The 14,513-nt window shown below is 43.0% G+C and overlaps 1 protein-coding gene across 1 annotated transcript in view; it reads left to right on the top strand.

The window, feature by feature from the left end:
* The window catches only part of KIFAP3 (kinesin associated protein 3), a 78,472-nt gene extending 64,818 nt beyond the window's left edge, over positions 1-13,654 (top strand). Inside the window, exon 20 of the mRNA XM_068691145.1 lies at positions 13,231-13,654. Coding sequence (XP_068547246.1) covers positions 13,231-13,339 — 109 coding nt within the window. The 3' untranslated portion in view covers positions 13,340-13,654. The remainder of the gene's footprint in view (positions 1-13,230) is intronic.
* Positions 13,655-14,513: the final 859 nt, after the last annotated feature.

Here is a 14,513-nt window from a genome sequence, read left to right as displayed (position 1 = left end):
GCACAAAATAAATGGCTGAGAAGGTTGTTTTGACAGCTTGTATCCAGGTTGTTTCATTGGCTAGGAAAAGACTTTTGTGATTAGATTACCAGCTTTGAATCGTCATACTGTCTTTCAGAAGCAGATGGGCATTAGGCATAGATTTGAATTTTTCATCTGTTATTAAAAATCTGTATTCAGTGCTCCTGGTTCTGATAACTCTTAATATAGAGTGAAAGTTTTACGAGTGTAGCAAACAAAAAATCCCTCACCTTTTGGCTAAAGTGATGACAGCTTAGTGTCTGAGCTGCAAGGGAGAAAAAACAGCTGAAAGACATCTTCAGGAATCTACAGTCATTTATCAAATTTTAATCACCTTCTAGAGATTATTTTCTTAAGACACAGGCATCATAGTGATGGCTAAATATCATATAATGGAGATTTCCACAGTATGTTTTCTTTCCCTTTTGGGAAGAAGCTTTTTAACCTTTCCCAGCTATAACTAGATAATGGTAGAAACCTTTACATGTGAAAGGCAATTTGTTGTAAATAGCTTCATCAGACTTCCCAAATTCTGTCTTGTCTGGAGCTTTAGAAAGATTAATAGGAGTGCTGGAGGTAGCCCAAGCTTTTTTTTTTTTTTTCTAGAGGAAGCTTCCTCCAGTACAGAACCTTTTAACCTGATTATAAAATGGAGCAGAGCTGCAAAAAAAAACCAAACAATTGTTTTTTATGGGGTGACTGTCTCACTCCTTGATGAAACATCTTTGCTCTTACCTGGATTCATGACCTAAATCTGTAGCTGTTTCTCCTCTTTTTACCATGGTAGGACATCGTGATATTTTGTGAGTTCGGGACATGGAGCCAGGACCCTGCAGGCTGCTCTGTGCTGCCTTTAAGCTGTGTCTGTGGGGAAATACAGGCATACATAAGTTAGGTTTTGTGTCTTGGGTTGGCAGAAACTGGTTGTGTGGGCTTGAGTGACAGAATAGGTGCTAGCGGAGCCCAGAGAAGAGCGTTACTGTGGCTTAAGCCGTCTTCAGCCAAACTACACACTTGTTGTGTTTGCATGTGCTGAAAGCCCATATTGAATGGCAAGAGGAGTCCTACCCATGGGCTTTTTTTTGCTTGGGTACCCTGATGAAAATTGGATGTGAACTTTATTGAGGGAAGGACCTAGGGCTGTAGCCTTCCACTCCTCTTAACTTCTGCAGCGTGGTGCAAGCTCTCAGTCGTGTGTCAAAGCTGAGTAGCTCCTGTTCGGGTTGGGTGCAGGAACTGCATCATGTGCTGGCAAATAAGCACTCTAAATGTTTATCAAAATGTTTTTAATTGGTTGTACCTGTAATTTGTCTCCTACATTAGCACTTACAGCTAGCTTCCATATAGATCCTCATCTTCACAAAGCAGTCCGATGTTCTTCTCAAGCACTGAGGTTAGGATTTGGTTTCTTTTCCTTGCTTAGTTTCTAAACCCTATGAGATTTGTTTCTGATATAAAGAACCTTCTTCCTAAGGAAGACTGGAGGAGTGGGGGGACCCTGTTGTGGGAGTATTTCTCATCCATAAGATCTTTCTTTTGAAACACCAGCTTTCAAAAAAGGTTTGTTTAGAAGTTTGAACTCTCCCTTCCCAGCCTTTCAGCAATTAATTGCCATCTTATGGGTTATCTCTGAAGGTGAAAAACTGGTGCATGAGTTGGCAGTAAAAGTGAGCTGCTTCATGCAACCCTCTACAGCCATCAGTGGCAGAAGCAGCTTTGTTTCACAGGTCTCAGAAATATAAATTAAGATTAAAAAAAAAAGTTCTGATGTGGAGTCTGTGCTAGAGTAGAAATGAAAGTATTCACATTTCTTCACCATTTGAGTAGAGGTAGCGATGTTTTCCTGTCTTAGAGGTGTGATCAGAGATGGACTTCCAGTAAGTATAAAATCTTTTAATTGACGGAAATAAAAGCTGCTGTAATGTAAATTATTATTGCAATATGGTTCTACTTCAAAACACTTTACCATAGTGATATCACTTGGTTTTGCGCATTACTTTTTCATTTCCATACTTAAAATTTATTTTAAAAGGGGGGAGGGGGGAGGGAGAGGTAAAACAGTTTTTCCTCTGCAGTACGGAGTTGTACTCAGCTTCTACCATTTCTCAGCTTCTACCATTTGGACACTATTTAATTTGCATTTCCTAAGAGAATTGAATTAGGTTTTACTAGTAAATTGGGCCTATAACCTTGTAGGCAAGATTTTATTAGTTTATCACACATCAGTATTAGCAAATTGTAAATCCCACTGAAATGAATTTGAAAAGGCCTTAAAGAGAGGCCCAGAACCAATGAAGTTTCTGGAGACAAATAAGGTTTTTTGTTGGTTTTCTTTATCCCACAAAAATGTTGTTAGTGGTAGCAGTTGTATCTTTTTTTATCATAGTCTGTTGTTCTAACTGCCTACATGTTTAGTTTTTAAGAAGTTAAACTCAGCATGGCCAGGAGGTTTTCACTAAATTTCTGATGCTGCTCGATAAGGCTCAACATGAGAAAGCACACTTCTTAGGTGGACAGTGCAGCATTTAGTGACTATTCATGTGCAACAGGCAGGTAAGCTTAGTCATTTCTTTTTGTTCATCAAACAAGGTCTGTTCAGGTGTTCTGTATGCATGGAATGAACATCTTGCATCTAAAAGACAGTAGTAAGGAAGCAGGATCTGCTGTCTTTTGGAGCTTTTGATTACAGTCTAGGGCAGATAAATGGACAGACTTAATTTAATTTCTGTAGGTCTTGGATCGTGGCCTGAATGTCAAAATCCACTGTATGTACTTGTTTCCCTGTGGCATGTAGATGTGCAGGCAGTGCTTTCAGAATGTGAACACTTCATTACTAAGCTTTTGAATGCAAGCTTTAATTTTTTGTTGTCAAGTTTATAATAATTTGTTACTGTACTAGTATTAAACTAGAGTTACCTCATTCCTTTCCCCAGTGTGGTCATAGTTGGTGGTCATATTCCCTGCTAGTTGTCATTTTAGTAGTTTTTTCATACTGTTGTTTCAAAGCCATGTTTATATAAATTACGTACTGCAACCTGATCGTGTTGCAATCCAGTTCGGGTCTCACTAATATGTATTGAATCAAATTATGCTCTTACACCGTGGGCAGTTACTGTAGCAATTTTGAAGACCGGGATTTGATTCTTCAAGGGAAAAAGATTTTCCCAGAGCTTGCAGGTCTGTACATACTGCACCAAAATAAGGACATTGGTCTTCATAAACAGTATTCTTCATACAGTAACTTCTTAATGTGCTTGGTTGCTTATGTATCACTGCTCTCATCTTAGATTGCATGAGGAAAAGCTTCCTAACGGCTCTCTGTGTCCCCCAACACACAGCTGATGTCCACAGCACAACGCACGGCCCTTACCCCAAAGAGCAAGGATAGTTGAGGTGGGCAGGGAACCAAAGGTGAGAAGTTTTGTCCAAAGCCAGGTGCCAGAGCCTTCAGCAGAGCAGTGCTCTCCTGGCTGCTCTCTGTGCCCCGTTGACCAGACCACACCACCTCTCCAAGGTGTGTGGTCCCTGATCATGGAGGATCGTGTTGCACACGTTTAATTTACTGTAAGAGCTGTTTAATTGCTCTGAACAATCACACTAGTATGCTAATAGATGAAATAGGTTGCTTGGGAATATTTTGAAGGTGTAATTTTTTTCAGCAAGGTGCAGATGTCGTTTGGGAAGTTAGTGCTGAGGTTTTAATGCACTGCAGCTTTTTTGGAATATAGGATACTAGGGCCTCTTTCACTTGCACTCGTCTTTCACATTTTTGGGCTGCTTTTGATTTTATTATATTCCACCTGCAGTTGGCCTCGTTTAACCGACATGGTCTAGGTGGCTATTAAGAATTTTAAAAGAATGCCAAAATGCTGCAGCAGTTAGCTCCAGTCCTGTGGAATGTCCTACCAAAAAATTCCCCAAACCTGGGTCTGCCTCTTTTGAAATGTAACATTAATTAATTCCCACGTTCTGTCTGCTGCTCTTAGTCCCTCCAGATGTGCTACTAGGAATAGACTGGCTCCCTGGTTACAAGCCATCTGGGCTCTGTAAACTGATTTGCACTTATATTAAACAATAAGTGAACAGAACGCGGAAGAGTTATTAAAGCAAATGTACATTGCTTATAAATCTCAAAGTAAAATATTAAAACGTAGTAAATGGGAATGGAATGTGCAAATGAAGACCTGCCTGTTTTTAATGAGTTTAGCTGTGACCTTCTCGATTTCAACCAAAAGAAAAGAATTTTATTTTTCTCTTTAAAATGAAAAAAAAGAAAAAGAAACTATAAAACTGCTTACAGAAGTATCTGAGACAAAAACAAGGAAATATAATGTTCTAAACTTGACTGGTCCAAACCACTCAAGCTGCTGTGACAGCTCATAAAACTGAGAGTAGTTTTTAACTGGACTCTGTTTTACATTGCCAGAGTGAATTTTCCTTGCAGGAAGTAGCCAGAAGGTTTATTTAGTTTCCAGACTGCTGCTTTGATCTTTCCATTCTGTCACTTCTCAGGTTACATAGCCCTTTTTCACTGCAGTAAATCTGCAACAGTTAATGAGAATAAAATTTCCTCCTTCTCACTGATCGCATGCTGTTAAATGCCAAACCACAGCCAGCAGCATATTTGCAGAATTCAGCTGCACTGTACAAAAACAGCACAATCAGTTTAATCTTGTTGTTTTTGTAATTCATTTTATTGAGCTTTCCTTTTTCAAGTGACCTATTTTATCAAGACAAGTGGTTGCAAGGCCAGACCTGGAAGAAAGATTTAAAACTGTAATAAAGTGAAGGGTATTTTGTATGCTACGTATAAGCGTGCTCACAGGATTCAAAATTAAACATACAACGAGTAGTTCTTAAGTCCCATATATCAGTGGGATATTTCTGATCGCTATTATCTGAAATGAGCGTGTGCTGCAAACAAGTCTCTGGTATTAAAAAACAAATGAACATATCAAATTAATTTCTTTTGCCAAATAGTTGAAATTGCATTGATTATAAAATTTGACACGGAATCTGTCTTTATCAGCCTCAGTCATGCATGTATGATGACAGCTACCCTTCTCTCCCTCTGGAAAACAAAAAGATTTTTTTAACCATGGGATTTAAGGGGAAAAAAAAAGTCTACAAGTTTAGAGAGTTTATTTGCCTTCTGGGTTTTGAGTTTTTTAACTTTTGCTGTTTTTTCCAAGACTCCCTGCCCAACTTTTAGCCTAGAAACATTTTATTTTCCTTCCATTTAATTAAAGTTGAAATTTTTGCATAATAATGTTGCTCAGAGATGTAGATCTCCAATAAAATATTCAACATCTGTATTTGTATCTGGCGCGTTCCCTGGTGTATCTAGTGGTAGAGCAAAGAAAAGTGGTAAGAGGCGCTCAGATTTACTTCCTTCTTGATTTCCACTAAAACGATCACTGGCCTGGGATGGATTTTGACAGGACTTCACTAGGGCCCTTCGTTGATAAATAAACGGGTTGAAATCTGGATAATCCTCTCTGGTGGCAAAAATATTGAATGTTTATTCATCAGTAATAATGCTCCCATTGCGTTTGCTGTGTGTGCTCTAGTGAACACTGCAAATCCCCTAGTAATGTTAACTTTCAGAAGAGACTTTGAAAGCTTTTATTGGCTGCAGCTGTAACCCAAGGCAGAGCAGATTTTTTTTTTTGACTCTTCCCTCCTTCCCTGCAGCATCTGGATTATCCTCCCTGTCGAGTTGCCTGGTTCTTAGTGCTGAGCCTGGAGGCAGCACAACTATCAGCCAGTAACCTGTTGGCACAGCTCTGGGTATTTGTGCACAAGGGGGAACTATTTTCCCCGTTTGTACTGAAGCACAGAGCTGAGTGGCAGTGCTTGGACTTGAGGAGCTTGTATAAATATTTAAAGGAATAATTGTTCAGCTAGGAGTGCTTCAGTCCAAGGCACTGAGAACTGGCATTTCTGCTTCGACTGCTTATCTGGGAGCGCATTTCCATAGTGACCCTGATCTGTAACTTAGCACAGGAAGCAAGAAACACTTCTCGTCTGGAAACAGGAAGGCTGCTCGGAAGCCTGTGCAAGATGTGGATCAGATCCTGCGCTGATACAGGCAGTGACAAGTCACCTCTGTGGAGCTGCCACTTCAGGATCTTATTCTGCTCTGGCTGTTGGCTGAAGCTGCCGTACAAAGCATAATACTGACATCACCAGAGCTCAGTAAAAGAGATGTTTGAAACAGCCCCAAGCCAGACTTATTGCTGGGTTAAGGTGAAGGCAATGTGCTCTTCAATTTATGGTGTTGACACAAATACTTTAGTCTGCCCAAGAAGAGAGGGGGAGGAAAAGACATCTTCCCTGATTATTTTTTTTATTGCCTGTTTCTGAGGGCCTTTTTTATGTTGTAGTTTTTAATTAATTTTTTAGAAATGGATGCATCTAATCAGCGGGTTTGGGCAGTTGTTGAGCCAAGAGCATAGGAGAGGTTTCTGTCAGGCTTATAATGGAAAGTCAGAACTCTTGGTTTCCGTTCCAGCTCTGACTGTGCACTTGACCTTTAACAAATCCTGTGCAGAATAGCTGAGAAACTCCCCTACCGTGTGGTGGAGCTGTGCGTCTGGGTGAGGGAACGCTGGGGGAGTTATTCTGATGGCTTTCGGAGGAACAGGAGAGTTGCATGAAACACCTGAATCACTAGTTTCCCTGCTGGCTGTCATCTGGATTGGTTGCTTTCCTAGCAGTTGAGAAAGTCTTTCTTTTTTTTTTTTTATTGAGGGGTATTGTAGATGAAGGCTTCTGATTCTTTTCTACTGGTCTAATTTGAGTCTTCTAATTACTGCAATTGATCATTTGGTGTCTTTAATGTTTGGTTTGGTTTTCTGTCAATACTGCAGCTGGGAAACTGAGGTCATGGAGAAAAAGAGCAACTTGCCTGGGATCACACAGCAGGTAACTGACAGAGCAAGAAACTGAGCCCGAGTCCCGGGCTGCTTTCACAGAGCTGAGATGGCAAGCTCCATGGCTTTCAAGCAAGGTTCTGCCTGAATTTGGCTGAGCAGGGTCATTTGTTTTCAGCTCAGTGCTTTCTTCCCCTTCAGTTGGGAAATATGTTTTTTAAATGCTGCCTTCCCACCAGTGAGTTCTGGCACGCTGGTTGCTTGATGCGTAGCTGGAGCCTGACACAGAAGATGCAGTGCTCGCATATCCACAATTGTCAGATCTGCATTTGTTTATAATTAAATGGCAGAAACAGCGGTATTGTGCTGAGATACAACTGGGCACCCAGTCCAGAAACAACTGGAAACTTTAAGTCATTAAGTGCACTGCAGAAAGCTGGATCACAAGAAAGGGGAGACATGATCATATCCATAAAAGCTGTATCATCATGCACAAGGGAGCTAAAATAACATCGCCTGGGTTCGTTCTGACATCTCTTATCTTTTGAGCAAATACAGTATTACCCTTAAAAGAACATTAATATTAAATGCTAACGTAGAGGCAGGCTTGGTGTTTAATGCAGAGTCCCTGCCCCAAAGCTCCCCTCCCACTTGAGCCTGAGGAATAGAAAGTATGGGGAAAAAAAGCTTCCCAGATAGGGGAGAAAGTGGGGCTGTAAGAGGCAGAATTTAAGAGGCTTGTGGTTTATAGTTTAACGTCATTACCAGTAGTGGGAGAATCTATGGTTACAGAACATTTATATAAAGAAATGTGTTGGTTTTTTTTTTTTAAAGGCTTCTCAGTTGTATGCTGTTTCTCTCTAACCAATGGTTTGCCTTCGTACTTTGAAGGACAGGAAAAATTATGGCTGGCAATGCAAAACTGAAGCAGCAGCTGGCACAGAAGTAAACAGGATCATCTTCTCAATTGCTAGACCCTAAGCAAAGGCAAAAGCTTTATGCCGTTTTCTGATGACTTCCACTGTTTCATGATGTTTATTATGAAAATAATTTAAGAGTTAGTTGGTGGCAGGTATCACAAGAAAGGCCAGAGAGCCCTTGGTTTCCCAGACTCTGAGCCTTTGTTAACGTTGGGTAAGGTGTACCTGCAGGGGATTAGCTTCCATCACCTTAAATATTTGTTACCTGAAATAACTTAAACCAGAAGTTTCTGTTGTATTGTAGAATTCAAAAATGTTTCCTACCTCCTTTGGCTGGATGCACGCTACCCTGAATCCTAAGGCTCACAAACATGAGGACTTCAGGGACGCACTGCACCCTTCTCTGACTCAGCAGGGGTTTTGTGAAGCCAGAAGTGGGATCAGTGGGAGCAAGAAAAGGTGCCTTGTGTGTAAACACGGGCTGAGTATTTAGGCCTGCAAATAACCCCCCCCAGCTCTTCATTTGAACACGTGCAGAGCATTGTGATTCCTTCCTGAGGAGCTGGTAGGGCTGCTGAGAGCTGTGCACGTTGTGTTTGCCTGGTCTTATCAAGGTCAGAGTGCCTAGTGAATTATCAACTTACATATTTTACAATAAAATGTGCTTTTATTGTAAAATAAAACTATAAAACTTGTATCCCTATTGAGTGGTGGATAGCCTGTCAGACGTGAGCCTTGCTGATGCAGATTAAGGAGAGGACTGGCAGGGCTTCAGGGCAGGCTTAGGATGAGAAAAGATGCAGCTGAAAATGTAGCTCTGGGGGAAGCTGTGTGTGCTTCAAGTAAGCTTTGTCTTGGATTTCGTTTTCAGTGGCTGGTGATTTCAGGGTGCTTTAATTTTGGACTTCTAACCATGAACCTGAAAAGGATGAAATGTCAGTCCTAAACTATAAGCTCCTAAACTGATATCGCACTCTCACAGGTCAAGGCTCTGTTCCTGGGCCACCTTTGCCTGCTTAAGCAGCCACCACCTTTTCTTTATGGTATGATTTTTTTCACTGTACTGCTCCGTGCCTCCTTCCCAAGCAGTTTTTCTTTCTGGGATTACTCCAAGATCCATGCATCCTACCAGTGGGTCTCCAGTTGGACTTCAAGGGCTTGGTTTCAAGCAAGAATTTCCCAAGTGATCTGGGATTTGCCTTTCTGAGGCCCTGCTTCTGCCAGAGGAATTAGTCCCCGTTTGAGAGCAGCTTGTCAACACCAGCGCTGCTAACAGTGTGAGTGCAAGCGTGGACAGGCTCAGGTGTCTATCGCATCACAAAAACTCACAGAAAGCAGCTTTGCTCCGTGGTCAGCCTGCACCCAGGTGCTGGCACAGTGCAGGCTAACCTCAGGAGCCCCCCTGCCTGCACCACGAGCTCTTGAGCAGCGCAGAAACCTGCGTTGGGACCCCAGCAGAGGGCTGCTGGCGGAGTGTCTGAGGCAGCCAAGTCTTCCAGACGTGCCACAAAGCCTGTCTGAGGCTCTGCGTTCAGGAGGGAGTTCAGGAAAGTATTTTGTGGACGCAGTGGGATGCTGGCTGGCATTTCCTGCGATCAGTTGGGCTTTGTTTTAAATGATGTCAGGGCACCGAGGATCTGAGACGGGCACAGTAATTTGGATGTTATGAATCGGCGTTAAGTATCAATAAGCAGAGCTGTTAAGAAATCTTCCCCGTCCTCATGCCCATCAGGAACGTTTTCCTCTTCAGCATGTGTTCTTCAGCTCCCCAGCAGTACAAGCAAATTGGAAAGTTCAGCTGTCATTTGGGGAAGGTCATAGATCACACTAGCAGCCCGAGTAATCCAAGAGGTTTTAAGTATCATAGCATTTAGTTTAAAGTGAAATTTGCTCTGACAGGGGCTGGCAGACCAATAGGAAAAAGAAATATTTGTGCTTGGAGAAGTGCATGTGTAGAGACCGCGAGTATAACTGATGGCTGGAAGTGATTTCAGTCTAAAAAAAACAAATCATTAAGAGAGTGCATAGGGGTAAAATACACAGTTCATATTTTAAAGGGTCTCAAAATGAACCAGCAACTGAGGTTAGCATTACATAGTAATTAGCTGTGCTGTTCACTGTTTAACTCCATGAGCTCCAGGCGTGGTGGTAAACGTGCACAAGAAAGCAGTTGTGCTTCGGCTGCGTGGGTAGCAAGCTCCGACCGGTGCGCACGCGTGCGATTTTGTGAGACAAAGCTGCTTTAAAGAACTCGCAGGGTAGGTGTCCAGCTGAACCCGGCTGTCTAAAGGTAGGAAAATAACAATTTGGGGATGTGTACAGTTGCCTTGATGGCATAACTGTGCCTGTAACTTCCTGGGAGGACAGGCTGATGCTCTGTTGAGCACAGTTTCCGTGTAGATGCTGTATAAATAAAACCAACAACATGCTTTACCTAGGAGCAAATTTTGAAGTCGATTGCTGGTATAAATCTAAGAGCACATGGCACAAATCACCATCTCAGGCCAGTCATTAGCCCAGGAGTGTTTACAGCTGAAATCAACCATCTTTCCCGGCTGTACCCTTTTTGCTGTTCTTGGCAGGAGTGGCAAGGATTCAGCAGGACTCAGTTTTTAAACCCGTCTCCACCTCTGTAGGTTATGCTTGCAGAGTCATTGCACTTGGCTTGCCAGCCTCATGAGTAAGCCAGACTTCAGTCCGCAGACGCGTGTTTGCTGTTTTGTTTCCCTACCCCATTACCTCTTGAGGTTCAATAGCCTTTCCTTCCACCGAGAGGACAAGCTTTTTGCTGTTTGCCAGCCCAAACAATCAAACAAGCAAATCTGGGGATGTTTCAAGATCACTGACATGTAAAAATGAAGCCAACTTTTTTTTTTTTTGAAGCAGGGGCAAGCCTTCATTTACTGATGAGAAATATTTAAATAGGGAAGAGCGGTGATTTGATCAAGGTGTTTTAATGTGATTTTCTATTCCTTTCTTTTTTTTTTTTTTTCTTTTTAAACTGTCCAAAGCAGTTATCAGCTGATCCATCTCCTCCAGTTTTCTTCAGGACACTAACATATGTCTAAACCATTTGGAAATAACTGATACTCCTCAAAGTTTAAACTCTAGGGATCTTTACCTAATTACTTACACATTTATAAAAAAATATATATAAAAATGATTTGCTGAGAATGTAATTGAAACCATATTTTCCCTGCTCACTTTATCAATTTAAATATATTTAAAAGTTTTTGAATAAGGATTTCTGAACTGGAAGTAGCCCGGAGAGCTCTGCCTGCAGCCGTAGAGACCCATTGCCACCTCGTGGCTCAGCATCGTTATTACACCTCACCCAAAGGAAAAAAGGGTTTGGGTTTGGTAGCAAAGTGAACAAGAGCTAGGAGGGGCCAAAAGGAGTTCTCGAAGCTCTGCAGGTCAGGAAGCTGTGCCTGACAGCGGTCTGTCTGCATGCTGCAGAGCAGTGGCAGAAGCAAAGACCATCCCCTGACCAAAGTGAGTGCAGGCAGAGGAAGAGCTGGAGTGCAAGGTTTGGTGTTTCTGGGGATAAGAGATGCAGAGAAAAGTAACAGGACTTCTCACAGTGCCATCTTTCAGCAGGCCTGAAGCTTTTGAAGACTCCCAAGAAAGCTGTTGTTTGCCAGGAACAAACAACAGACCTGGAGAATTTGCCTCAGATGTTACCAGCACGTTTCATAATGGGCTTGGAAAAGAGTAATAGGATTTTGGAGTAGGTACAGGAAGGAATTGGTGGCCAGAGGTGGGTGTGGAGCCAGAGGCATGTGCTCACGTAGCTTTGCATCACTACAGGGGGCAGTACTCCTGCTCTGCTTCCTTGGCCCTGCTGAAGGGACTGCTCGGACTTTAGGGTCAGACTGATGGTACAAGTTGTGAGGCAGAGGCACTGCCAACCCAAATTCAGGCAGGCAGATGTGGAAACACCACTTCCAGGGCACTGCATTCCTCCAGAAACATTCAGGTGAAGCAGACTGGCTTTCTCAGCAGTTGGGTGAGTGGCTTGTGTTCCCTCCCTCTCGGAGGACAAACCTCAGCCTCAGACCTTCCACCTTCGCGTGATCGTCAGGATATCCCACAAGTGACCCGTTTCCCTGAGAAACCAAGCACAGAGTCCTTTCCTCGGCCCTTGTGGCAGCACAAACCGAGGAAAATCTCTTTGTGAGGACAAAGTGCTGGACATGGTCCCCCAGCGCTTCAGCTGAGCCCTTTCAATCCAAGCGATGCGGGAGTGCCAGCTTTTTGGTGAGCCAGGGCCTGGGGCCCACCCATTGTACGTCTTCTGGCTGGGTCATTCTTTCCCAGGCCTTGACTGTTGCATAACCCATGTTCCATATGTCTAATTGGCAGTAATGAGCTTCAGCTTTTCCCCACTCCAAAAGCACTTCGGTTCTTTGTGTTTTGACAGTCTTCAGAAGGGAAGTTCAGCTCCTTTCAATGCATCTTCAGTCAGACAATAAATCAGAACCCTTTTCTATTTGTCCTGCTGATGTGGAAGTTAAAAAGTGACATAGCTAAGAATAGGCAGGCATCCAGTATCTTAGGCAATGCTCATTTTTCCTCTACCTCCTGCGTGAGAGTTATTGTTGAGCGTGAAATATGTGCCACTTTTCCCTGCACAGTTCTTGTGCTGTGGGACTTTTTAGGTGTAAAAGATGCTCTTCTGGATGAAAAATGGCTTCTTGTGGCTCATCAGAACGTAGCCATTTACTATACGATTAATTCTTTCTGCCATTTGCTTGTCAGTCTTGCAGCCCATCAGAAACATTGTCCTTTGCTGAACTATGTCGCTATGCCAGATATTCTCACTTTCTCATTTCTAGCTGGTGTTTGCCCAGGGGCTTCAAAAATTGGCTGTCGCTTTGGAAGAAAAATAGATGATTTGGATGTGCTGTGCAGGCGCGGGGTTACCAGTGGGCTTTGCAAGAAGCAGACTCGAAGCCTTCCCAGAAATACACGTAACCTTCAATGTACAGACAGAGAAACTGAGTCACAGAAGCAAAGTGCTTTGCCAGTAAATCCATAGAAGGATAGGAGAGAAGAGTTGTGTGTCTCCCGGGATTTTCACTTGAGCTGAAAGTCAACCAGCTTCTTGTGAATTGCTTTTAATGCCACAGTGCCAGCTCTCCATTTCTCTGCTTTCAGAAAATAAAAATAATAAAGAACTTAAAGCGTTAGTGCAATGACTTGCTAGGCCTGCCTTTCCTGGACAGGAGTTGTGTTGATTTCTCCGCAGCATATCCATTTTTGCCAAGGGAAGAGAAGCTGGAGCAGTGCTGGCTAGAATGGGGAAGATGGCTTGCTGAACTCTCCGTGGAGAGCAGAGTTGGAGCAACCAGCACCAGTACACCTTCTCTAACATAGAAAAACCGTTAATTTCTTTCCCTTCTTTTTTATAGCATCGGAGTTGACGGATTTGGTCAGACACCAGGGGTTCCTGGCCGCCCAGCGACAGCATACGGGTACCGCCCGGACGAGCCGTACTACTACAGCTACGGGGCGCGATAAAACGCCCCCACGTGCTCCAGACACTGCTCCCTGCCCCGGCCTGCAGGAGATCTGTCCCTTGGTAATGCATGACTGTACCACGACGGGTCCACCCCTCTGTATCCTTTGGCGTGTGTAGCTCCGGATAAACCTAACCTTTCTGGGTCCAGTGTCGTAGTGACTGTTCTACTCCTCAGTTGCTCTTTATCATTTTTGTACAGTATTTGCTCTGTGACTTGAAAGCAAGCATTGAAATTTACTGGACTGGAAAGCGTCACGTTATGTATATTAAGCTACTAATTTAATTTCTATTAAATATAAAAACCTGTGTGGTCAGTGTTGAATGTGGTGAATGCGTTTCTAAGCGACGTTTCATTTATTTTACAAGGCATTTAAGAAGAATGCTTCATGTGAAGCGTGTTTAATGTGGACTGTTTCCCTCTAACACTTCAGTAACAGGAACACTGTTAAGCCCCAGCATCTCCTGGCACTGTCTTCACACGTAGTTACTGAAGTCCAGTCTTGGACCTGACACCTTTTAATAATGGAAAGATGGCACAGATTCACTCCCCTTGGGCTTCAGGCATTTACAGCCTAGCTGAAAACACTCAAAATTAGAAACTGTAACACAAAAATACCTTTACCATGGGTGTTCCCATAGGGTGAGAGAAGACTGCCACCAGCATACTGAGGACCAGAGAGAGGAATAAAACCACTGTGGCTTGGTTCAGAATCAAGGTGCAAAGTCTTTTCCCCCAACAAATATGAATGTAGCCATCCTGTCCTGGTTGTTTACAGGGGTGTAAGCTGGATCTAAACCCAGGTGATGGACTGAGAAGCAGCAGCAAAGACATTGTGAGATCCCTTCATGTTGGCTTCATGCAATCACAGCATTGCAAGTGCAAGTCCATGTCTGAAACGTGCTACGTGCAACAGAATTGAGGCTAAGGTCTTGTACCCCTACCCGTAACTACACAGAAAGCATACGCACAGTGCCCTCTCTGGCCGCTACTATCAAGACAGCAGTTCAAATAGTTTACTTTGAAATACCTCTACCTTGTGACCTACCTCTACCTCGTCATTATTTTAAAATGGTTACTGATGTACAGAATTGTTCCTCTCTTCTCTCTCATGGCTGCCTAACGTGAAAATATACTTGGATGATGGGCTGACACTACTAGAACAACAGCCAGTG

Source organism: Anas acuta, chromosome 8 (genome assembly GCF_963932015.1).
Source record: "Anas acuta chromosome 8, bAnaAcu1.1, whole genome shotgun sequence".
NCBI lineage: Eukaryota > Metazoa > Chordata > Aves > Anseriformes > Anatidae > Anas > Anas acuta.
Note: the sequence above shows the minus strand (reverse complement) of the source record. Positions and strands in the feature narration are given on the sequence as shown.